Below are 26,593 nucleotides of genomic sequence, written 5' to 3' on the forward strand. Positions count from 1 at the left end.
CAACTCCTACTCTCACCTCCCCGTGGTGAACATCGGGTGCCTAGTACATCAACTGGAGATTGGGTTCCAACCCCAGTGGAAAGTTGTTGGGGGCAGCAAACGAGAGAGGTGGGGAGAGGTGTTTCGACTAAGGCACCTCTCCTTATTCAAACGGCAGTAAGTAAGGTTGAACTACTTAGTGAACACCTTATAGGGCTTCTTCGACTTATTTGGAACCCAGGCCTGTAAGGAGCGGTTTTATTCGGCTCCCCATCCTTGGAGTTATACTTAGGATCTGGCCCTCCAGGATGGGGGTTGTGCGTTGGGGTGACTTCCTGGCCACGTACAAACCTCCTAGTTGCGAAGCACCAGCAAGCCTCGGATACGGACGGATTTACTGTTGACAACCAACGCAAACGAATAGAGGACAACGAACTTCGGATATGCACGTGGAATGTTAGGTCCCTTAACAGACCACGTGCGGCCGAAGAATTAGCGGAGGCCCTAGAACGATATAAAGCAGATATCACCACCATCCAGGAAATACGATGCTGGGTTTCAAACAGCCACCAACAAGGAACCCCTTGTTTGATGAGGAATGTCGACAGGAAAATGCAGCCAAACAACAGGCACGCAAAGTGGCGCTACATAAAAGGACGAGAACTGCTCGTGAGCTCTATGATTAGAAGAGGCGAGACAAACTCCGACTTCTCAGAAGGAAAAAAGAGAGGACATGAGAAACGTGCGGTCGAAGATGTTGAGAAGTATAAAAGCAGGAATGAGGTTCAAAAGTTTTATGAACAGGTGAAACGAAATTCACAGGTACATAAACCTAGAACCGAAGGCTGCAAAGACGAAAGTGGAAACATCATAGTGGAACCGCAGTCAATGCTGAGGATATGGAAGGACCACTTCTGCAGACTGTATAACGGCGATGAAGAACTGAATTCCGCTCTCAGGCAAAATGATCCATTCAATATAGACGACGAAAGCCAACAATTCCGTCCTCCCGATTTAGACGAAGTAAAGATTGCCATATCTAAGTTGAAGTCTAATAAAGCCGCTAGGGCGGATGGCTTGAATGCCAAGCTCTTTAAAGCAGCTGGAGATAGGTTGGTTAGGAGCATGCACCAACTTAACTGTAAGATATGCTCGGAAGAAAGCATGCCCGATGAATGGAACCTCAGTATTGTTTGTCCAATCCTGAAAAAAGGAGACCCTCTAAACTGCACCAACTATAGCGGAATAAGTCTACTTAACATCGCCTATAAAATCTTCTCTGCCGTAATATGTGAACGTCTAAAGCCCATCGTCAACAACCTGATAGGTCCTTATCAGTGTGGTTTTAGACCGGGAAAGTCCACAGTTGATCAAATATTCACATTACGGCAGATCCTGGAAAAAACTCAAGAGCACCAAATCGACACCCACCATCTTTTCATCGATTTCAAGGCCGCATATGACAGCATCTACAGGGACGAGCTCCTTAGAGCCATGTCTAGTTTTGACATCCCTGCCAAACTCGTCCGTTTGTGCAGGATGACCATTGAGAATTCACGCTGCTCCATAAAGGTTGGGAACAACTTAACAGAACCTTTTGATGTCAAAAAAGCTTTTAGACAAAGTGATGCGCTGTCATGCGATTTTTTTCACATCGTGCTTGAAAGAATAATGCAGAGCTCACACATCAACACTAGAGGCACTATCTTTCAAAAATCTGTCCAATTACTGGCATATGCTGATGACATTGACATAATCGGAAGAACTCAGAGTTATGTCAATGGGGCTTTTGTGAGTATTGAGGCAGAGGCGGCAAAAATGGGTTAAACGGTTAATGAGGGCAAAACAAAGTACATGCTGTCGTCTAGAAAGGACATACAACACCGACGTTTTGGTCAAAACGTCACAATCGACAGACGTAACTTTGAGGTAGTCAAGGACTTCGTCTACCTAGGCTCCGCTGTAAACGCAGAAAACAACACCAGCGCTGAGATCAAACGCAGAATAACTCTTGGTAACCGCTGTTTCTTTGGACTAAGAAAGCAATTGAGTAATAATGTCCTCTCTCGAGGGACCAAAGTGTTGCTATATAAGACCCTTATCATCCCCGTCCTGCTATACGGTGCAGAAGCATGGACCATGACAAAAGCGGATGAAAGATGGCTCGGTCACGGAGAAGTTTGTTGGGTGAGGCCCTAGTTCACACACGACTGTAGCGCCACCTTAAGTAAGTAAGCAATAATCCGTTGAGAACTAGGGCCTAGTGACTTACAACTCTCAACCATTCCTTTGTGTGAGAACTGTTGTCAAGGGTGGGGAAATACAGTTTTAATTCTGAGAAAGCACTTTTCATAACAAGAATTACTCTTGGAGGATTTGTCAATTCCTAGTAAGATGTAATACCACTGTAAGGAACTGTAGAAGGCACCAACACGCTAACCATCATGCCACGGAAACTACTATTGATAAAGATAATGCATTTGACCTTAAGCTTATCACAATAATTTCCTTACAAAACTTTTCAATGTCATGTCCAACTTTTTGAGGGGTTAATACTGTTAATCTGATAGTCTGATACTCTGATATTCTGATATTCTGATATTCCGATATTCTGATATTCTGATGTTCTCATATCCTGGTATTCTGATGTTCTGTTGTTCTGATATTCTGATAGCAAATTTTCTGATATTCTGCTGATACTCTGATATTCCGAAATTTTGATAATTTTATAGTCTGATGTATCGAATACATAAATTGAAGCATGTTTCTCTGGATTATGTTCATCCTTAGAAGTTCAAGACTGATTTTCAAACCAAAAATTGTCATTTGTATGTAAATATTTTGGAATATCTCAAAGCTTCAAATCAAAAACAAACAAACAACACAAATGGTTAAGTACCAGCCCGCAAAACCAGCTTATTGTTTTTTTGAAAAATAACATTATCCTTCACTATACTGATGTCTACCCAGACTTCCTGTTTAAATACCCCACACATGCCTTAACGTTTCTAGTGAAAGAATGCATCCAATCCCTTAGAAATCCCTATAGAAATATTGACATTGTGCAATATGTTGCATTTTCACATCCACGCAAGATTGCTTTTCCGTTTTCCAACAAATTCGAGAAGCTCAATTGCGTCTCATAAATAACCCAAGTATTTGCACTTTAGGATTCTCGAATAGAGGAAAGCCTTCTGTGTGTACACAATTGCTATACCCATGGAGAAAAGATCTTTATGGTGTCATGTTATATGAACAAAAAAAGAATAAAGGACCATCATCCCTTTCTACAATAGTATCCTACCCCAGGACTCAAGCTAATGCGCCTCATCGTCATCGTCCTTGTTGTCGTCGTCGTCCAACCAACTGCTAAAACTGCCACCACTTCGGCCAAGAATGGAAAACTAGATTTAACCTGTTGATTCCGTTAAAGTGATAAATGAGCAAAGTGCAAATATAAATTTCCGACTCTCTCTCTCGAAGACTATAAATATACACACATAGAAAAGGCGTCTAGTAAAGTATCTACACTATTTTACGGATTTTTCAAATCGGAGGAATCTGAAAAACGCTTGCCACACCATAAGCATCTTCGGTTGGGTGTTCTTTTGCCGGATTTGAAATCGGAACTTGAAACAGAATGCATTGAGGCGTGAAATGGCTTTTGTAGAGTTTTGTAAAAAGAACGCTTTGCGTCGTCGCGTCCGTGCGTCGGAAAAAAGAAAAACAAACATTATTAGAAGCCAGTTCGACTCCTTTATAATGCAACAGAGTATAGTGCAATATTGTGCTTGAGGCAATGCATTGGGATGAAGTTTATGCCTTATTCAAGGTTGCCAACGAAGCTGACGAATTTCAGAATGTAGAATGTTTAAATGGAGGGCGTGTAGGGTATAGCGGGTATACTACATTCCAAAGGACCATCATCAGAGACTCTGTGTAGGTAACATACAGCTCTAAGGGCTTATAAATAAATTCCTGGAGTATTTCGAACATTCACCTGTTGATCTGGATTCTGGTTATTTATGCCAAACGCACATTGTAGATACATTAGTGAAGGAACAGTATAAGTGTGGAGTATGTGTTGCCTTGGGTTGGTCCTTAGTTGTGAGAGAATTGCAAATTCCTTGAGCATAGAAGCAGCTGGAGCCGGAAAATGGATTTTGTTTTTTTTTCGTATCATCTATAGTGATGAATCTATGAGACACACATAACTTAAAGATATACATTAGGGTGACGCGAAAATGTATAGAAAGAAATACGTTTTAAGCCCTCTACTTTAGATAAAAACTTAAAATGTTTTTTAAAATAAAACTCTTTCAGTATCGATTTTTTTTTGGAATAATCTATTTATAGTACCTGTGGCGTAATGTTTAGTGCATAGGGCTGTCATATTTATGAGTTTTTTTACGGTCCTGATTGTGGCGAATAATTGATAAATCTTCTCTTCCAAGTGTTGAGTGCTTTCTCAAATAAGACGTTTACATTCAGCTTAAAATTGTAGATCCCTTTTATCCCTGACAACATTACTTGCACACAGGAATCGTTAAGTCACTAGGCCCTAGTTCCCAATCAACTGTTGCGCTACCTAATTGATTTAATGTTTTGGACAGAATTATTTGCTTACAGCGTTAAGGAAAACTTCGATATCTTTGAATAAAGATGTTAAGTTACCTGAGGTTTTTTTAAGCTCAGCAACAGTAAGATATGTACAATTTTACATTATATTCTTATGGATTCCAAATAAAACTGAGGTCCTAATCCTAAGGTCCTTACCGCTTTAAGACCATAGGATTCCAAATAAAACTGAGGTCCTAATCCTAAGGTTCTTACCGCTCTTAGACCACCGGTTAATAAGGAGTAATATATTTATAAAAGATCAGCAACTGTTTTTCTTACTTAATTTATAATTTACCTTAGGGGAAGTTTAAAGTTGTAGCACTTTTTTATAGCTTTTAAGCCATAAATTTATGCAGCTTAGTTCTTCTTGATTTCCGAATTTCTCTTGCATTTAAGATGGTCACCATTTCGGAAAAAATGTGACTTTTTATTCTCTAAATGTGTTATATAGAGTGTTTTAAAAAAACCTTTGTTACCATTTCAATTTCTAGGTCTCGATGTAAATCGCTATTTTGTATTCACCTAAGGACATTATTATTCCATTAAGGACTTATTTTTAGAATTTTTGGATCGGTTCAGCATTTTTTAGTTCTTTGAACAGCCCCATAGTTTTTTTTCTGGTCACTAGTACATCTGTCTCTGCTTCAAGCTTATCTCATCTTTTGACCCAAGTGTCAATCCGTAGCAAAAGAGAAATATCTAATAATATAGTTGAGTCTTTCTTCACCACATCCATAATTCAACTCACTTTCTCTATCTTGAAGTTTTTTTTCCTGAATCCTTAGTGATCATTCCGAACTAGTTTTCCTTCTTCCATTATTTTTTCGAGGTTTTTTAGCAGAATTTTAAAAGAATTACGAAGTGCACGACATGCATTTTGATTTGAACGCAAATTTTTATAAGAAGCCTAAATAACTTTCAAGAATTACCAATGGTTCAAATTAAGCTAGGCTTAAATTGAGAAATTTTAAATGAAAAGCAGAAAAAACTTGAGGTTTAGGTGTGATTCAAATTCAATATCGGCCCTTTAAATCCTTTAAATCAGCAACTGGGAATTAATTTCTTAGAGCTACTAAATTTTAACTCGCATTCCCAGAAAGTTCTCAGGAAACCTACCTTGGCCTTTAGTTGAGTCCATCCATTGCTGATGAACTAAGTCAACAGATCTACATACTGATGTACAAACAACTGCTGAGTCATTGGTAACAGCTTTCCCGTTTGAAACACCATCTCTAAAACGGGCATGAAACAGCTAAAAGCTTTCAAAAAAGATACTGAGAATCTGAACTGAGCTTGTCTTTGACAAGGAGCGTAAAAAATACTTCAAAAACGACCGAATGTAACTCATCTACCCGACCGGACCAACTTATAAGACGGATAACTACCCAACAGCGATTGCCAGAACCCAGGTACCTCAGCGTTATTAAAGCCTTCAAAGCATTCTAAACAGCAGCGGTTGAAGATTGAGAGTGATCTGGTCGTATACAATCGAAGGGAATTTACTCGCCTTCACCAAGATTGAACCGAGGCCGACTAGGGTATAATTCTATTTACTGGTAAGTCTAGGGTTTGTCCACGCTTACCAGATGGACGTAAAAAAAGTGTGGAGAAGATCAGATTTGACAACAGTTGCCCAGCGGGAAAATTTCTGGGGATGTAACGTCATGGTGTGGGTAGGAATTTCCGTGCACGAAATAACTGGGCTGTGCATAGTGGAATGATCAGTTATTACATCACCAAAATTTTGGAAGAAAATGTGGTTCCTTTCGCACCATTTATTCCTAGTGCGAGCAACAAGGAAGGGAGGATAGGATTGGAAAGGAGATACCGATGCACATTGGCTTTGAGTGTCTGCATATTGTAATGAGTGGGAAATATTGAGTCTTGTTAAGCATTCCACATTCGTGTAGTGCGGCTAAAGAGAGAATCTCTGTACTTAACTGTACGTCCAAAATTGGGCTCAAGGGTAAACTGATGGGCATTCCTAAAAGAACAGGTATTAGTGTTATATTGTTCGGGGGGAGAAATGCAACTGGCTATTTCCCTAGAACGATAAAGTATTGGCAGACATGAAACCTTACGGTGGTGCTCAAGAGATGCAATTTCAGTTAAACAACGGTCACCTATCAATTTTAGAGCTCTGTTTTGAATTCTGTCCAAGAGACTCAAATGTGTTATTGGAGCACCTTCCCAGATGTGAGAATTCTAATCGAGTTACGGACAAATATAAGCTTTATAGATTGTATCCAGATCAGATGGGGATAAAAACTTCTTGCATCTTCGAAGAAAATCTTAACACTTATCAGCATTAAGGTCAGGTTAAAGAGTGAGATAATTGGGTCGACGCGATGGATTAAAGTTTTGATATATGTTAGGGGGGACCCACTACTGAGTGAACAAATACTCATTTAATTTAAGATTTAATCCAAGAGTTTTTCCCATTGGTTTATTTTGTACATAAATTAATAATATTAAATGTTAATAAACAACACTAAATTAAGAAAAAAGTCTTGCTTTTACATATTCGAAAATATTACGAAATTTCAAGGCGCGTAATTTTTTTAGCTCAGTTTATTTAATCGACTATCAAATTGTATATATGAAATTTCAATAATCAAATCTTGAATATTCATTCTAAATCCTTTAATTTTAACCGCCCTTTAAATTATGTTAATAAACAGCTAATAGAGTATCATTAAGTTGGCATATGAACTATTTCCTCGTTATTCTAAAATTCGATTAAAAAAATCAGATAACCCCTTTTTTCTATTTATTGCTGTTTTATCTCAGCTTTTCTGTACTAAAAGGAGGAGTTTATCAAGTCTGCTATTATTTCTCCTGTTTCGAAAAATGTTGTTCACTGTCCAAATAGAAGTTTAATGTCAGTTCTGTGAGTATTGAAATATGCTCTTTTGTCCTTCAATATAAATGATCTACATTTCTACAATTCTATAGTTTAAAGAAGTTATGAAATGTTCTCCATTTTCTTCTTTTATGAAACCAAATCTTGTGATACTGCTCTCCGGAATGCTACTGCTGAGCGATATGTGATAACGTATCTATCACAAACTTTTACTTAATTTTGAAGTTGAACCGATTTTTCTCACTATTTTCTTAATAGTTTGAAGATCTTGCTACAAGTCTTGATAAAGGGGAAAAAGATAAATACTTTTTTAACAGTTCTTAATGGTAGCTTAAGAGACACAAAATAACTGTCCAATAAAAAAAAAAACTTTTTAACGCCATCCGAAAATGAAAAAAAAACTGATACCACCCTAATGGATATATGAACGTATTGAACTACGTACAAACACACATATTTCAGGAAGAATTGAAATGTAATTTGTATTCAAATAGGAACAGGAAATACCATATATTTGAAATTCCTTCAGAAGACGTTTCCTACGAAACCTACCTATGTACATAATATCTTGCTGAGTAAGTTCTAAAGTTATCGTTGTTCGTTGGCGTCGTCGTCTTCGTTGTCCTTGTTCAGAAATATAACGTAGCTATACTAGAATGTTCTTGTATTTTGAAATGTATATTCTCAAGTCATGCAGAAGCATATTTTCTTCAATTTAGTTAACCCATGTTAGATGAATTTAACACGTCCGAAATTTGTGTCAGTCAATTGATCAATCTGTTTCTACGAACAGGACTTTGTAGGAAAGAAAAAGAGGAAGAATGTATTGAAATTGTCTGAGAAAATATTGATGCTATTTATCAACATATTGTGAATGTGATACACGCATAAATTATACTAGTGTGATTTTGAGCTTGAATAAGGCTTCATAATTTATTCAACTGCAAGGGAAGTTTTTCCTGGAAAGAAACTCGAGATATACTTGAACAATTTGACAAATGTGCATTTATCATGTTTCTATATAAACTTTTCATGAATTTTTAAAATATTTTATTTTTTTTTTTTAAATTTTTGATTTTGAAAATGTAAATATACTAATTTTGTTTTATGTTTGTTTTTCATTACAGTGCGTGCAAGCTTGGTGATAGAGATCGAGCCGATAGGCTTGCACGACCACGAATGTCACTACTGGGGAAACCATTGAACTATAATCGTGGCTCACGACGTGATGCCCGTTATAGAAGGCTACAAAGCCGAATCTATAACTTTCTAGAACGCCCCAGAGGAGTACCTGCCATTTTATATCACGTTATGGTGTAAGTATCCCACATACACAATTAATTACTAAAAATCTATTTTTATATTATTTAAAAAAAATGCAAAACTTGAATTTTTTTAAACTCAGGATAATTAGAATATCAAACTATATCCTTTAGTGACTAAGATATATTACTTTATTTCTCTGATCCTTAGAATGGTGACTCTGGAGACTGAGAAAAAAATAAAAATAAACATTAAATTGATTTTTGAGTTATTGTATCTTCTATGTTCTTTTTGTTAAGCTTACAGTTCTTAGGTAAACTAACTTTAAAGATAAGAAGATAAAATATAAACAAAAATGGGAAAAAATTGCTCTATAAACTTTTCCACGATTTTTTTCATTTTAATGAAAAAATTCCTTCGGATAGTGAATAAAATTAATGTTGCCCTGTCACTGATGTTTTGTTATTCTCTTACAGTTTTATATTGTTAATTGAAATATCTCGTTCTCTTCGAGGTTAAATAAAAGAACAACACAAAAAAAGAATTCCTCTTCCATTCTTCACGAAATTCAGGACGACAAAGTTAATTATTATTAATAGGATTTTGTTGTCAGTTACATTTGTGTGCACCACGACGAAAAACATGATTCAAAGAAAATGGGATACTTAAGAGTGAAATTTTTAGACTCAGAAAATTTAATTAGAAGGTTGGGTTAAATGGTTTTGTAAAAATGGATTTAAGAATAAAGAGTTTCAGTAACATAAACTATGAAAGGAAGCACAAGGATCTTAGATTTTTGGAAACTAGACAGAATTGAAAAACTTTTTCTAGGAAATTAGAATTGAAAGAAAACTCGATCCCTAATAGATTGTTTCAATATCACACTTTGTACTGATATTGAATTCAAAGCCTAAATTAACGTACTAACATAAAGGCTATGTTTTGACAGTTTTTAACATATATAGGGTTTTTCAATAAGGACAAGTAGATGATGAAAATGTCAATTGTGGCGTTTGCTGTGTGTCACGTAGTGTCGCGTTCTGCTTGAACCACAGCACAGTCGTCTTAGTCCATCTGGTTCAATTTGGGCCATAAGAAATTAGTTATCATCGTTATGTAGCGATCGGTGTTAACAATGACATGTTTACTAACGTCGTTTTCAAAAAAGAACGGCCCAATTACACCGCCGGCCCAAAATCCACACCAAACGGTAACTTTTTGAGGATGCATTGTCACCGGTGAGCCTCAAGTAGGTTGGTATCGTCCCATATACGGCAATTTTGTTTGTTAACACAGCCATCCATCCAAAAATGCACCTCGTCACTAAAGATGAATTTTCTACCAAAATTGGGGACCTCTTCGGAACCTACATACGGCTTTGTCTATGGTCTTGAACTTTGAGGTTCTGGTTCAGTTGGATATTTTACGGATTAAGCCCAAGTCCCGATGCAAAATTCGCCAAGTTGAAGTCTGCGAAAGGCCGAGTTCTTGTGCACGGCTATTAATAGACTGCATCGGGTTCTGATGTACACTTTCACGACGATGTTCTCCTTGAGTGTACGGGTGTTGGCTAATTGTTTACTAAAGGGCCACCACGCCTACCGTAAAATGGGTGCAATGCGTGCAATGTTTGCGTTAACGGACTCATTTTGATTACAAAATTTTATCATTTGAACTTGCTGTTCAATTGTGTAACTTGATAATGATAATTTGGCATAAATTAATCAAGTGGCGCAACAGTCCATGAAAAACCAGGGCCTAGTTACTTACAACTTTCAACCATTCCTGTGTGCGAGTAATGTTTTCAGAGATGGAAGGGACCTACAGTTTATATGCTGAATGCGAACATCTAATTTGAGAAAGCACTTTTCATGACAAAAATTACTCTTGAAGGATTTGTCAATTCCTCGCAAGAGGCAGTACCCACGAAAATTAATTTTTCTTAAATTAGGTAGGCACATGCAGGGATTAAACCCAAAACCCCATGCATGACAGTCCAACGCACTAACCATCATGCCACGGGTACTACCCCCCCCGCGCCAATTTAAAAGTCCTATAGTTCCATTTTAAGTATTGTGAGTTTAACATATCCACAAGGTCTATAACATGTCACAAGGGATAAGCGTAAATGTTCTTTTAACAACAAGAAACGATTTTAATCTCTGCAGGACCAAATGGTATAGTATCAGACGATTTCCAAAAAATCTCAGATATAATTGCAACAATATTTTGGGAAATTTTTAACAGCTGTCAACTGGTACATATTCCCTCGCCATAAACAAAATAGAAAGTTGTTTTCATACTTAAAGCAGAAAAATGCTCGCAATTGAACACTAAAGATCTACGACCTATAATTATATCATCCCTCATCTCTAAGACCTTAGAAAGATTGATTAATATCCATTAAAAGGCAAGTAATAGTGATGCAAGACTTCTGCCTATGTCTCAACTTGCCTACTGTAAAGTTAAATCGGTGGAAACGGCCTTACATAAATTAGTACGCACCATCGAATACTCTCTCCATCTTAAAGACTACACTATGTTTGCTTTCCCTGCTATCGAAGGTACACGTGGACACATCTGCACCGACATCTTTAAACCTAGAGGGCCTTACTTTGGGAGTTAATTCATTAAACCGTAACTATCAGAATAATTAACTTAAAGCTAAGGAATATTTTGCTAAAAGATTAGTTAGCCTAGGAACACCGAAAAGTGTTGTTAGGAGATTTACATCCTCTGCAACCTAATAGTGCATGAAATCCTCACTGGATGTGGAGCGTTTCAGAGTGATTGTCTATGTGTCTGTTGTTGCAATATAGGTTTCAGGAATACATCTTAACACCCAAAAAGAACTCTTACAAAAAGCCTTAGATTAACACTGATACTTTGGGCTGTACGGTGAACCGAAATATAAAATTCATACCTTAACCTCCTTTTTTTCAAAGGTATCCAATAAAAGTTCGCAGCTTGCCTATGTATAAGCGCATCGCTTCCCACAACCTCATCTGCGGCACTGGATACCCTTCTTTACCTAACACCTTTTGATATATTAAGTAAACAAAAAGCTGTAAGCTGTGCTATTTGCCTCAAAGATTTATATTTAGAATCAATTCTAAAGCAAACAGAACACACCATCTTCGAACTAGAATTCGACAGAAACTTTGAGATTCCTATACCTTTGGGACTTCTTTGGGAGGATAGGGCATTCCTTGAAGACGAGTTAATAATCTTTTATACAGATATATCTAAAACAAATTAAGGGGTTGGTGGAGGCGTGTACTCATAATGGTTAAATCTAAGACTCTCATTCTGCCTTCCCAATCATTGTAGCGTCTTCAAGGCGGAGTCTTGCCCTGACTTACAGAAAACGTGTTATCAACAGCTGATATCATTTTTTTCCTTAGATAATCAGGGCGCTAGTAAATTTCGGGACTCTGTCTCTACAAATTCTATAACAGTCCATAATTGTCGATCATCTCTAATAGAGATGGAACAACAGTTTGACATTTATATTTTCTGGGTGCCCGGCCATAAATACATTTCAGGAAATAGTAAGGCAGATTAAGTCTCCAAAAATGGTAGATAGATTTTCTTTATTACAAACATTTAGTTTACATAATATATATACAAAATCATTGAGCATGGCATTGCCGTCAGCCGATTGACAAAAATAAAATTTACATGTATTAAATCTCTTATTTTACAAGAATAATTAATTAAAAAAAAAGAACTATATAACTTGTAATTAACATGACTACCTTTACGCAAAGATTAAAAGTCTTGATCTATTATTCTTTGTCGATATCTTAACGCAGCTTTGCAGTACATAAATAATTTTGGGACATTCATCTCATTGAGGAGATCTTTTATCTGGATAACCGATAATATATTGGCACCTAGGTAATATCTCCTGGTTTCAGCTAAGACCGGACACCGGCCTATGAAATGTAGGGTATCCTCTCTCTCTTGCATGTTACATAGATCACAAATTATCGGTAGATCGTCTCTATGTGGCATGTAGTTGAGGCAAAGAAGTTCACCTCTTAATCTTCCCATCATGGATATTTCGTCAACACTATATTCATCTCAAAATAATTCCTTTCATTAAGATTATGGTTCAAACTGCTGTATAGGGTTCTATGAACTGAGCCTGTTGCTTCCATCACATATCCTTCCTACACTTACGATCCACATTTACTATTAGTTCATAAAGCCTTGGTTTCCATTCGCTTAAGTTATCGCAATTGAGGTTGAGTGGCATCCCGCACCATTGACTTAGTTCCTGCCATTCTTCCATCCAGCCTGTATTTCTTCTTATTATATGAAGCGCTACTATCTTTGGAAGTCTTTCATTTGACATATTGATAGCCTTAAGAATATAATCTATATGAAGCTTAAAGGTCCATATAAACAGAGGTGGAAGTCCAGATTCCAGCATGACCAGATAATTTGGGGCGTTGGACGGAATATGAAAGATTCTTTTAATATAATATCTCAGCAATTTTTCCAACGTTTCATACTGCTTCTAGCCCCACACCTGCACCGAATATAACATGATGGCTTCTAAAACTGCTTCAAACACTCGAAGTTTGGCACTTTGTCTAATATTTTTGTTCGAAAAACACCTGTTCCACGTGGCAGCGATTGCGGTCTTAGCCTTTTCAAACCTCGAGATTCATATGGTATCACAATGGGACAATAAACTGGCCTAATCCTATTCCTTCCTGGACAGCCTTTACAACCTGACCTTACCTATTATTGTGACATAATTTTTACTTGTCATATGTTAAAAGATGGAACCATTAAAATTGACAGAAAAAGTAGAATATTCAAAATGAAACCTCTTATTGGAAACATCTTTTAAGAAATCAAAATAATGCCTTTGTGTTAATATTTCATTTGAGAAGCAAAATCATGTATCCACATTTTGACAGTTTATTCAAATTTTCTTAAATTTGCCACAGCGGCACTTTTTCCAGAACATGAGTCCTATTCTACCCTTGGGTGAATTTAATAGGATTTAATTAAAATGTTCTTCCAGAGTGCCCCCATGGCTATTTAAGTTTGTTTAGTCTTAGTTAATTTACCAAAAAGCACGTGGACACAACAATTAAGGCTTCTTTAACTTTGTCCCCAAAGACTTACTACACAAATGAGGCATCCTAGCTAAATTACTGGATCTGGTATACATAGGGATATATATTTTACAAGTTCGTAATAGGAACAGCTACTTTAAATATAAACCACGACTTGCGGAACTATGAGTTTGTATTCTATTCGTTAGATAGGTATGTGTGCTGTTTGGTTTCTAAAATATCACCCATTCGTTGTTGGTGGTGGGTATATTCTTTTGCAATGGAACTAATTTGGCCAACATTAAAACAAAATGTCCTTAATTATTGTCCAGTTCAATTTTGTAAACATACGGTATAACTGTGTGACCACCAGACAACAATAATCCTGTGGGGACATTACAATGTCCTCAGCAATTTTCCACAACAAACAACCTATCCAACCAACCAAACCAACCTAAATAAGGATATGCAGCGTAATGAAAATGGAATGTCCACAAAATGTCCTTTCCATATACAGGACATTATACCGACCGGCGTTGTTTTGTATGTCAGTAACGCCACTATTTTTAGTATAAGGTACGTAGAGTTTTGGAGTCGTTAGTATAGGGGGATGTAAAAAGGGGTTCCTATATAGTTTTCATTTAAATGTTTTGTTATGTTCAGCACGATGACGAAAAGAATATGGAATATATTTATTTAAACGGGTACCATCAGAGAGCGGTGGCGTAAATGTAGCCTCATGATGGCCTCAGGGAATTGTTATTTTTTTGTGTTAGTATTTTTATGTCCGATGGCAGTGCTGTGCGTAGCGTATAAAAGTGTCGGTATCGTGCAGCGAGACGACATATTAAAATTCATAACACAATAATATTAAGGACGAAATTTTTGTTCTTCCTGTCGAATCAATTAAAACGAGGTATGCAGGCTATAGCCTCGTTAATAGAAATAATACACAGGACTAGACCCAGACCATAGGCTTAACCGCTATAACATGGTGCGTTTTCAATTTTTTTTTTCAGTTGGTTGGTGTGTGTAGATATTGTTAGTTTTTATTTTAGCCAATTTAACGGGATTCTGACATTATCAATGTTCATTTAAAAGGACGGAATGCCATTATCCCCCAAACGGAATAGGATTAGCGATTCCAATTAAGTTTTCCAGTAGTAGTGCTGATGGCATTTAGTGGAATTATTTTGAAACGGAACGCAACGCCACGGCTGCTGTCACTGAGGCAGCGGTTCTTTCTCTGGGGATTTGGTGTGTTTATGGTGGTAATTTTTGTTAAGTAAAATGAATATAATTTTATATGTAGAAGAAAAAAAAAGGATGGGTGTTGGAAAAAATGTTAAGTCAGATTTTATTTCCAGAAAAATTAAACGAACGAGAAATTAAGTGAATTAAAAAGAAAATGGATTAAAGTTTGTCTTGGAATTGATATGCAAGCGAATGCCCTCTTGAGTGCTTCAACTAAGTTATAGAATGAATAGATAATTGACCTAGTTAAGCATTCATTAAAAATTAATCTTTTTTAAGCACATTCTAAATTTGAAGTCGCTATTTGGTTATTCGTTATCGTTCTCATTAGATTTGCTTAAAATTGTTCTAAATTTTTAAGGACTTCGGAAAACATAAATGGTTACTGATTTATTCATATTCTAACAATCATTTTAACTTTCAAAGAACACATCACCAAATGAATAATATATTCAAGTAATTTTAAATGCGATAGCCAATTATGCAAAGCAACTAATACAAATAATTGATCTAAAAACTATCCACTTCGCTTCTAGAAACAGGAAAAATCAATGAATTTTTTTAAAATCTTTAACTGATAATACTTCTTCTGAAATGTGTACATTTTTATCTTAGTAGGTCAATAGTTCAAATAACTCCTAAATGCATACTTAAGTAATTATCGTTAAAAAAAATCTAAGGAATGCATACAACTCGAACTTTCGTAGTTTATTGTAGATTTTTTTATTGTCGTAGTGTGCTTCAGAACTCATTGAAATTGTTAACGTTAACTGCAATAATGATGAACATTTTGCAGTCACAGTTATAAAAATGTAGACACTTTTGAGAATTGAGAATAAAGCTGCTGGAGACCGTTGTGCTAGAGAAATCCTACGTTTCTGAATAATTTTATAACATTTTTATGTAGGCAATCTAAGGTAGTACCCGTCGCATGATCGTAACTGCGTTGCGTCTAAAGTCAGATAAAGATGCAAGGCAAAAGGGTAGATCATCTCTACTCTTTATTGCCTGGCCTGGCGCAATTTAGACCATAATGGACGCGCTGCCGGAGACGCGCCTTAAAGTCCTAGCTGTGAATGTAAATTCAGTGATCAGGATTGAACGAAGAGCCAATATGTTCCAATTGTTGAAACACTACAGTCCCGACGTGTTTATGGCTAGCGAAACTAAGCTAAGCCACAAACACAAATTGAATCATAAAAATTACAATATCGTAAGAAGAGACCGGCCCGACTCCACTCAAGGGGGCGGTGTCGCTCTCTTTATAGGAAAAGGCATTAATTATAAAGTCATATACAACAATGAATTGCGAAAGTTTAAGATGCAAGAAGTTTGCGTTGTATGCATCTCCCTCACTCAAGGAAAGCGGATGTATATGATTGCGACTTATGCGGCTGGAGCTCCGCAGGTTACTTACTTTACTTCAGAACTCAAGATTCTTTGTAGGGAACTGAAACTGAGCTTGGAAGAAAACTATTTCATCTTTGCCGGTGATTTGAACGCAACACATGAAGATTGGGGAAATCAACATAGTAATCCTAGAGGTAAGCATCTTTTTAATTTGATGAATCTTTAGAGAGTTGAATATGGCGTCGACTTGCTGGCTACTGAAAACCCATCGTATCCAAGAAGCGTCTCCTTTCTGTTACCTCCGTAATGATGTCACACATTAGCGATCTGAGAACCGCAGTTTTATGCGGTTCAATGACGATTCCTTGGCAAATACCATAATCGCCGAGCAAACGGGACCAAGTCCCTTGTTAGTGACGAAGATTGAGCTTCAGCTCATCTTCAATTCAATAAAAAACAAAAAGTCAGCAGGTGTCGATTGTATCCGACGTTGTACTATGACATTTACAGATGGAAGCAATTGACATTTACACCACACTCTTCAATAATGCATATTATCCAGTGCATTGGAAGACCGCTGTGGTTCATCCTCTCCCGAAAAAGAGAAAGGACAGCTCCAACCCGTCAAATCTTCGGTCAATAATTTTCGAAAAAATCATTAATAGCGCTCTGATTGAAGTGGGCTGTGGACAACAAAATAATTCCGGATAAACAGTTCGGGTTCAAGGCGGGTCATGACACAATTCATGCTGCGTCTAAGCTTCTTTCTGATATCCAATGGAATAAATCAAAACAACAATGCACAGGTGCTGTTCTGGTTGTTTTGGAAAAGGCCTTTTACACCGTATGGTTAGAGGGTCCTAAAACTGAGCAGGCTTGGCATAAGCAAGCCATTGTTGTATATACTTTATGACATGCTTAACGGTAGAAAGTTTGTTGTCAAAAGTGGCAATGTAACTTCTATTTTCCTAATTAAAAATGGACTTTTATAGGGAGCAGTGAATTCGCCGATTCTCTTCAGCATTTACATCAGCGATCTGATAGGTAGTCTTACAAAGCCAATTGCGTACGCCGACGATCTAATTGCGTACAGAACGGCCTGAAAGGTTGAAGTTATTAGAATTCTCTTGCAGCGTGATTTTGACAAGATTGAGCGATATTGCGACGATTGGAAACTGAAAATAAATTCCCAGAAGTCAGAGACAATTCTGTTCCGGACTCCGTTGGCTAGGGCCACGAGGGATACGTGTAAGAATTGGCGCAAGATGGTCATCGTTGATCTTCACGGGCAGCCATTAGCGAGCAAAAGTGTAGTGAAGTACCTCGGTATCTGGTTATATCAGTATTTACATTTCGACAAACATATAAATGCTGCACTGACCAGGGCCAGAGGAGCCTTCGCTCTGACCAAACGGCTGTTTTTATCAGTCGTCTTGGCCCAAGAGTGAAGGTAATTTACTACATTGCCCTCATACGGCCGATGATCGTTTATGGTTGTCCTGTGTGGTTCAACGTTGCCCCTTCCCAGATAGAGAAGTTTCGGGTGTTCGAGCGGCAGTGTTTACGACGCTATACCGGCTTATATCAAACAGCCGATTCTTCTTAGGTGCATTACTATTCCAACGAGGTCCTATGCAACGGGGCTCGAATCAACAGAATTGACAATTTCATGATAAAACTCGTTCGAGGTCACATTGCAACAGCTATGTCTTCGACCAACAAATTAATTTTCAGGCCGCTCTATCCGAACGACGAACATTTAGAGAGTGCACGCTTGAATGGCTTCATTCCACCAGAGGCATTCCTCTTTTTTTAGATAGATGCGGTTTGATACAGGATAGATTGGCAGTTCCGCTAATCTATCACGTCAGACGAAGAACCGTGGATAGGCGACTATTGTACATTCGGGACGTCATGGCACAAGGCGGAGCAGAGCTCCTTCCGTTCAGTAGGGCTGTGTTCAAACGGGACGGAACTGATAAGGTGAAGCAGGAAAACCAGTTTTGGTGGATTCAATCGGTACCTGATAGTGGGTAGTCGGGATGGGGTTTTAAGTCTTGGCCGGCTTACATACTTGTTTAATAGTTTTAGGGTTAGTTTTAAGAAGAATAGGCACACCAACAAAAAATATACACAAAAATATACCTTATTTTAAGTAGTTTTTAAGTAAAAATAAAAAAGGATATCGATATTAGTTTTTTTCTAAATTTTTTAATGAATAAACAATAAACAAAATGGAATTGAAGTTCAATAGATCATAGGGCCGAAAGGCATTAGTATTAAGTGTTATAGTTTAACTTAGAGTGTCCGTATGGGACCATTACGTTAGTTGTTAGTAATGGATAATTAGGCTAGTTTTATGAATTTTTGTCCAGTTTTAAGATAGGTTTAGTAATGAACTTATAAAAATGAGTTAAACAAAAAAAAAGTGCGTTGGACTGTCGTGCCAGAGGTCTAGGGTTCGATCCCTGACTGTGCCATCTAAAGTTTTTTTTTTGCACGGATACTGCCTCTTGCCAGAAATTGATAAGTTCTCCAAGAGTAATTCTTGTCATGAAAAGTGCTTACTTAAAGTAGTCTTTTGGATTCGGCCTTAAACTGCAGGTCCCTTCCATCCCTCACAACATTACTCGCACACATTAATTGTTGAGTTAGTTGTTAACGGACTGTTGAGCCACCTTATATATTTATTTAATCCAAGTCTTTTAAAATTTATTTACTAGAAGATCTGAATCCAAAAACATTGTATCTTTGCTGATTTAGTCTTCGAAATGCATCAAAGTGGTTATAATTTCCATCAAAAAATAATTATTAGTGATGAGGCCCTTTTTTTAACTTGGAGACTACTTTAATAAGAACAATTATTTGGGGTTGAAAAATCCAAGAGTCATATTTAAAAAATGTATGCTTCAAATATCACTGTTTGGTGCTGTTTTGTAATTTGAAGACTGCATTTAAACCTTACGCTTTACTTGCCACACCATCAACCAAACAATTAGAATTTTACAAGAAATAGCTGATCAAAATTTCTTACCGAAGCTTTGAGATTCATTGCTTCTCAACTTTTTTCTTCGAAGAAAAATAAGTTCTATGCAAGACCCCATAATCGTTATAAGAGTTGTGCGATTGGTGACAAAAAATTAAAAGCTTAAAATATCAATCCGATATTGAAAGATAAGATAATTCCTAAAATGTCCTGAAACTCGTATGAAATTATATTTCAGACTCGAATATCACAAAAGTTACCGATAAATTGATTTGTTCTAAACGAAGCTTAAGTGGCATTACCCTTTCTAAATACCTTTTTGCTCTGTGTCATTTATAATTTGTATACATTTCTATGTTAGTTGTACAAAAACCACAAGCAAAACTAACCTTAATTTAAATTCTAAATTGGAAATATTATTCACATTTTAATTAGTTTTTTATCCCCAAAGCTTAAATATTACTTAAAATCCGATTATCAATAAATTGTAATGTCAATTGCAAACAAAAACCAACAATTATCCACAAATCTTCACATACTGCAGTTAATAGATAATGAAAGTATCTACCTAACCTAACCTAAATAAAATTCCTAGAATAATCTGATTAGAACCACAGAATTGAAAAATAATAATAAATTCAATGGATTTTTTTACCTACCAACCAACAAAACCCCAAAAAACAAGATTTTCGGTAAACAATTCAATCACAATTCAAAAATCCAAAATATTTTACATAAACAAATTTAATTTCATTCATCATTTCATAAATACAACTCAAAGGCATAGCTAGACCCATGCCCATGCCCTTGCCCAGCCCAGGGTATGCCCTTATAGTACAAAAACAAAACAGCAGAAACTTCAAAATCACAAAAAAAAACAAACAGAGATGTAAAATAATTTATCTCTCTTCTCCCTCACACTCCTTTGGCCATCTAATCCCATCCCAATTTTCAGAGATTAGATCAGTTATTGGGAAATTATTATTGAATCAAACAAGCATCACATCATCTATCCTCTATTATATGATGTGTCTCTATAGCTTCTATGTCGTCCTTTTTGTATGCACATCCACCCCCAGTTTTAGATATCACGTGTTTCGAAACTTTAGTGTATATTTTATATTCTCTGAAAAACACATTTTCCACAAAACCAAGTGAAGCGGACATCGATACCAAAAACCAAAAACCAAAAAGGACAACGAGTAGAACATGGATAGGGCCAGAGATAGAGATTGTGACAGTGTTGTAGAGGACGAAACAAACGCAAGGACGAGTATCAAAATACATGAAAATGGTGAGAGTGCATTTGAAAAGCATAAAATTGTATTTTATTTCTATGTATAGGTACGATTGAACGTGCTATTGGACCGACCAACCACCTGCCCCCCTGACACCCAACGCCCTATCCACCAACTGACGAACGTGAATTCATTTTGAATTTGTATCGAAATCCGTTTTTGCTTTATGCAATAGAAAACGTTTTACTTCCGGATATGCTTACAGTTGCAGTATTACAAAGTACCTATTCGAATCCAATCCCTATACCTAAAAGCTATAACCTAGTAAAATAATTCCCGTTACGTTTGTAAATTGTCCATGACCGACTCTTTTGGATTGGAAACACTCTCATTTCGGTGTATCGGTTGATTTACAAAATGGTTTCGGATGCGGATGTTGTTATTCAAATAGATATAATTTCCGGGCTATATGCAATATAAGAAATACCCTCCCTTTCCACTTTCTCTGTCTCTTTATATCTACCTGCAAATGCAACAGGAGTGGAGTTTAAGAAATGAATTATTGGGTTTTTATAGAGACTCTGTTATAACTCGGGCCTGGGAAACATATCGTCTTTGATTTAATACGTAAAGAAGCTTAGTTTAGTTTTATAAAGTTGAATTTGTGATACTTTAGTAACTCTTTTAAGACGTAAAATGTGTATTTGTATTGAATCTTTGATAAGAGCTTAGGTTTAACAATGAAAAAAAATGTATAGGCCAAAAAGTCTAAATGTTGTTTTAGGCTTAAGGAAGATATTAAGGAAAATATTAAAATTCCGGCTCATTTAAGAAACGCACCTTGAAATTTTACATAAATATCCTAATATCTATATTGCACAGATACAACATTTCATAGCTGAAAATTATCAGCTTTTTAAGACTTTAAGCCACCTATATTATGAGGGGCATCAGTACGAAAAGTCTTTTCGGATCTATGGATTAAGCGTATATCCCTGTCAGGCAAATTAAACCCTAACTAACTTAAGATTTTGACTACAAAATAGTTTTTTGGTCCAGACCCATTTTTGGCTAAGCAGCTTTACCGCAATTATGAGAGGGAACCCAATCTCCAAGTATTTGACTAACAACCAATGCATCCACAAAAAATGACTGTTTTGAATGTTTTATGGCCTTGTACTATTCCACTTTTCAACATGATCATTTTTCTGACATACAAACCAAGCAATTCTCTTCCAATGGATTTTGTTTTCCTGTATGTCCTTTTGAAATCTCGTCTTAAGCGTTCTCTGTGAGGTAAAGTTTGTGAAATATTCCCCTTTAGAAATACAAACAAAAAAAAAACGTAATTCGGTGTTTTTGAAGTTAGGTTTTAGCAATACACAAATCCTAACAAATAATAATTGTAACATCATTTTTTAAAGTACAAATCTTTATCTTCTAGATAAAAAAAGATTCACTTAGCTTCCGCAAATGTTCATTATTTATGAGATGACATATGAGTCTTCATTATGGTTCTATATGAAGTTTTAAAAAAAACATTGTGCGTTATGCTAAGAATTAAATTTTGGTGCTGATCCTGAATTCAAATTGCTATTTTGGCTTTAAAATACCCTTTTTAACAAACATCAAATTAATTTTGTACTGTTTTGCAGATTTTTGTGAAAAAAAAAACTGTTTTAGTATGGATTTGTACAATTCGACAAAACATCTCACTTGGATCTTTTTGGATCGATTGTGCTCCCCAGAAAAGGGATAGGCTTGGAAATGGAATCGGAAGGTTTAATAGGATTTAGGTTGAGGGCGCCTCCCTGAAGCCTTCTGAATTCTTGAAAGAATTTAGAATATATCTAGGTGGCAAGGACGAAAAGAAGCATTAGTCTTAAAAAAGAAAAAAGATTCGCATAGAAAGTATAACTTATCTTCCTCCATCTTCTTGTCCACACATCCCATACATAAATCAGATAAGCCTATACCCAATCTGTCTTTGTGGTTGCCCGTTAGAATAGCTAAGGCTTACCTAGTTTAAACTTTAGTAATATTTGGCCATAGATTCCTAAAAACTCAGGGGCTCACAAATTTAGTCTTTAATTGAGAGGTTTTTCAAAATGAGTACTGTTTACGCATCTCGCTTTGAGGCAATTTTCTGTTTGCACAAAAAAGGTCCCAAATAAACGCAAACTGCTGCTGCGAAATATATAGGAAAGTTGAAGCAGTTTGTTAGCAAGTGGATAAATCGCTATAAAAAAGTCGGTAAAGTTGATGATTTTCCTGATCGCGAAAGTGCAATCAAAATCTCAAAAAAAGACGAAAAAAATATTCTCGCATTGTTTTCGAAAGATCCAACTTTGACTTTAGGTGAAGCTGCTGTGAAATTGAAAGCAAAAGTTGTTGACATATCTTACAGAACAATTCGCAGGCATTTGCTGGCCGATAAACTGATATATCGCAGTACTTTTGAAAAACCAAAGTTGAATGCAAAACAGGTTGAAAAACGAGTGGAATAATCGAAGGAAAACTTGGACCGCGATTGGAGCAATGTAATTTTTCTGATAAATCCTCCTTCTGGGCATTTCCGAGCATCAAACATGCCTGGACAACCTCCACCAGTGCTTCAACGGACTGTTAAACACCCCGTCAAGTTTTATTTTTAGGGGTGCTTCTCAAACGAAGGTATTGATACCATATGGCTTGGACAGAGAATTTGTCTGCCTTTTTTTACCATCAATGTCACAGTGTCCTAAAACCCGGTAGGTATGGCCTTGTACTTTATCCAAATTTTGGGAAGATAGGTCCTTAGTAATTATAAAGTCTGTCTGTGTGCCAATAGGTATGTTCAAATAGTTCTTTATGTTCCTGTGGCCGAAGAAGCCCTTTTTCACGTAATACACTGTGTATCATATAATGCGCTTTTGGCTGCCAGTTCCTTCTAAAATATATCAAAAAGGGCTAGCGAGATCAAGTTTCTAGGGCTGCAGTGGGTGTAGTCTTCATTTTGTCATATATTTAAAATTTGTAGCCCTTTCAAGGGCTGACTATAGAGGAAATTGGGGAAGGCTAATATTGAAAACTAAATAAGGTTCTCAAGATATTGAAACGGTTTATTGAAGATTTGTATTATAAATTTATAAAATCTTCACAAATTTTATTGAAAATAAAATGAAAGACTGGGTGCAACAAACTTACTCCCGTATCCACAGAGTCTGTTTAAAAATAGTAACAATTTTCTAAGATCTTAAAAATACAGTTGCAATATGAGTTTATGTTCAAAATTTTAAGTGCGATTTAATTTTTCAAAAAAACTTAATTTGATAATCTTGTATATAAATTTGCTAGACCAGTTGTTATATGTAGAAATGAATTTTGTATGCATGATATTTTTAAATTATTGCTCATTTTTTGTAGCAGTTATTGAGTGCTTATGGTGACTAGTTTCTGAGATATCTAATTTTGACAAAAAATGGTATTTTTTTTTTAATCAAATAATCAAAATCATAAAATAAATTTTGAGCTGTTTTAAAAAAAATCGAATTTTCTATTTTTAAAATTTGTATCTAATCTCCTGTTAAAAAAGGCTAAAGTGAATGTGCTTAATACCACTATTTCCAAATTTGAACTCCATTGACAAACGGTCCAGGCGTTAGGACGATCTGTTTTTGACTTGACGTCTATAATCGTAATGTCATGTTTGATTAAAATGTCTAGTTCAAAATATTTTGAAAGGCGAAACACTGAGGATGAGTATCTAAGACCAACACAATGTTTAAGGACTTTTTTTTGGTCAGAGCACGTTATCTTTGACTTTTCCAAACTGTAATAGTAAAACAAAAAAAACAGGTGTTCGGATTTCACAAGCGTCAATGCTTTAAACTTAGCACTTTACGATACACAAGTGAATCATTTGACTCCAAGCTATTTTCACCAATTTATAAATCCAAATAGTTTAAATGGTTGGATCAAGCACACTCACTCTATGCAATGTGAATAAGAAGTATTAAAGCCAATTTAAAGTAAAATTTTACAACTGCTTCAACTCGAGGCTACCATTATTTAGAGTCCACGATCGTAAGAATTGATAAGTTTTTAAAAGACGTTAGGCTTGGTGAAATTATAGTCTTCCGTGAAGCAAGTCACAAATCAATTAAAAATCTTAAATTTATTTTGACAAATTTTCAATAATAAGAAACTAAAATTTGAAAAAAAACTACCAAAATAAAGTAAAAATTTCCTAAAAAGCATCGTATGAGAAAAATAAATACGTTTCCCAAACATCAAAGTCGCTAAAGCTTTGAAAATCAATACTCACTCTTATATAAATTTCCATCTGTTTGTTCTTGAGTGGAACTTTATCCCTACTATTATTAAGGTCAAAGATTCGTTCTTACGCAGTACTACATGAATGTGGAATGAATTTTCCCTTATTTTTCGACACATTTTGGATAAAAATAAATGAACACAAACTTTTTTTTATTAAAAAAATAAAACTTTCTTAAGGACTATTGTGTAACTATCTTTCTTAACACCCTGTTGCTTTTGTAACTCCCTGTACAGTGTAAAATATTTCAAAACGATGCTTACTTTTTGTAGACTAATATTAAATTTTTTAGTCACAAAAAAAACAAGAAATACACCATATTCATGAATTCCACAATTTTGTAAAAGTTAAACCCTTAATTGCTTAAATTCCAAGAATTTCACTTTGCCATACGAAAAAATGTGACTTCCCAAAATCAAAAAAAAACCTATGAAATAAGCGCCCTTTATTTTTGAAAACAAAACCCACCGTGTCCCCGCACAAACCCCATGGTCAAATACCTCAAAAATAGCCATTCAACTGAAATGAATACTCAATGTGGGGTTTTTAGAATGTTGGCCAACCACTGCCGGCCACCCTGCGACAATAGTCATGCTTTTGACGTCGTCCTTGCTATAAAGGTCCTGGCAGGCAGTTTGACAGAGGCTCAGAGACAGAATAACAACCGTTTGACCAAAAATATTTGAAATGCATTTCTAAAGGTTTTTTACTGTTTTGTGTTTTGCTTTCTGTTTTTTTTTTTTTTACATCATCATGAATGTCAATTTTAAAAGTTGTTTATTTGTTTTTATTTTGATTTTGATTTTTTTTTCTTTTTGAACTCTTTGATCTGATTGTATAGAGATGTGGAGTGGACATTTAATGTCAGCACAATTTGCTGCTGGTATGACTGTGGACCATCAAGGAGCCTATTTAAAGGATTTTGTTTCGTATTTAAGTGTACAAAATGTCGTCCTTTATTTCTCAATTTTACTTATTTCTTTTTTTTGAAATGCTGTACCCTCGTCTTTAGCTTTAAACCTGTGGGAGGGGTGTATGATTTTTTTTTATGAGCCATGTCTCTTTTATTGAGTTGAATCGATTTATATTGCCCAAAGGAGGAAGTTTAATTTTTATTGGAATGGTTCCAACCAAATCCTATATGTACGTGGATATGGAAAATAGAGTTCGTTCGTTTTTGAACAATGCAAGAGTTTCAACGAGATGAGGACGACGACGACGACGATGCTGAGGATGGCTCACCAGGGCTTTTAAAAACAATTTTTATCACTTTTCCAGTTTGATGGGCATTCGATGAGTTTATTGTGTTATTGAGTATTCAAAAGAGAATATAGGCAGGCTAGATAGGTAGTATTTCTGGTATAGACTCCTGTTCGAATCTAAAGTCACTGCAGGTGGAATATCTGATGTGGAATATCGGTACTACGTTTTATACAGTGAAACAAAGAAAAAAACTAAAATGGATTTGAACGAAATCACTGGGGGATTATGGTCTTGTGAGGTCTGATTGGTAGCATAAAATGACAAAATCGATATTGAAATCAAGTCATATAGACAAACAGAAAAAGAGATTTTTCTATTCACAAAATAATAATTAGCAAAATGCTTGATCAACAGAAAATGCTACGAAATAAAACTCTCACGGGTATT

The 26,593-nt window shown here is 35.9% G+C and overlaps 1 protein-coding gene across 20 annotated transcripts in view; it reads left to right on the forward strand.

Annotated features, from left to right (window-relative positions):
- The window catches only part of LOC129952313 (potassium voltage-gated channel subfamily KQT member 5), a 498,379-nt gene that overhangs the window by 343,053 nt on the left and 128,733 nt on the right, over positions 1-26,593 (forward strand). For all 20 annotated transcript variants that reach the window (XM_056064831.1, XM_056064830.1, XM_056064829.1 and 17 more), the window contains one exon: positions 8,590-8,778. In XM_056064831.1, coding sequence (XP_055920806.1) covers positions 8,590-8,778 — 189 coding nt within the window. The remainder of the gene's footprint in view (positions 1-8,589; positions 8,779-26,593) is intronic.

The sequence above is a fragment of the Eupeodes corollae genome, chromosome 3, assembly GCF_945859685.1.
Source record: "Eupeodes corollae chromosome 3, idEupCoro1.1, whole genome shotgun sequence".
NCBI classification, from domain to species: domain Eukaryota; kingdom Metazoa; phylum Arthropoda; class Insecta; order Diptera; family Syrphidae; genus Eupeodes; species Eupeodes corollae.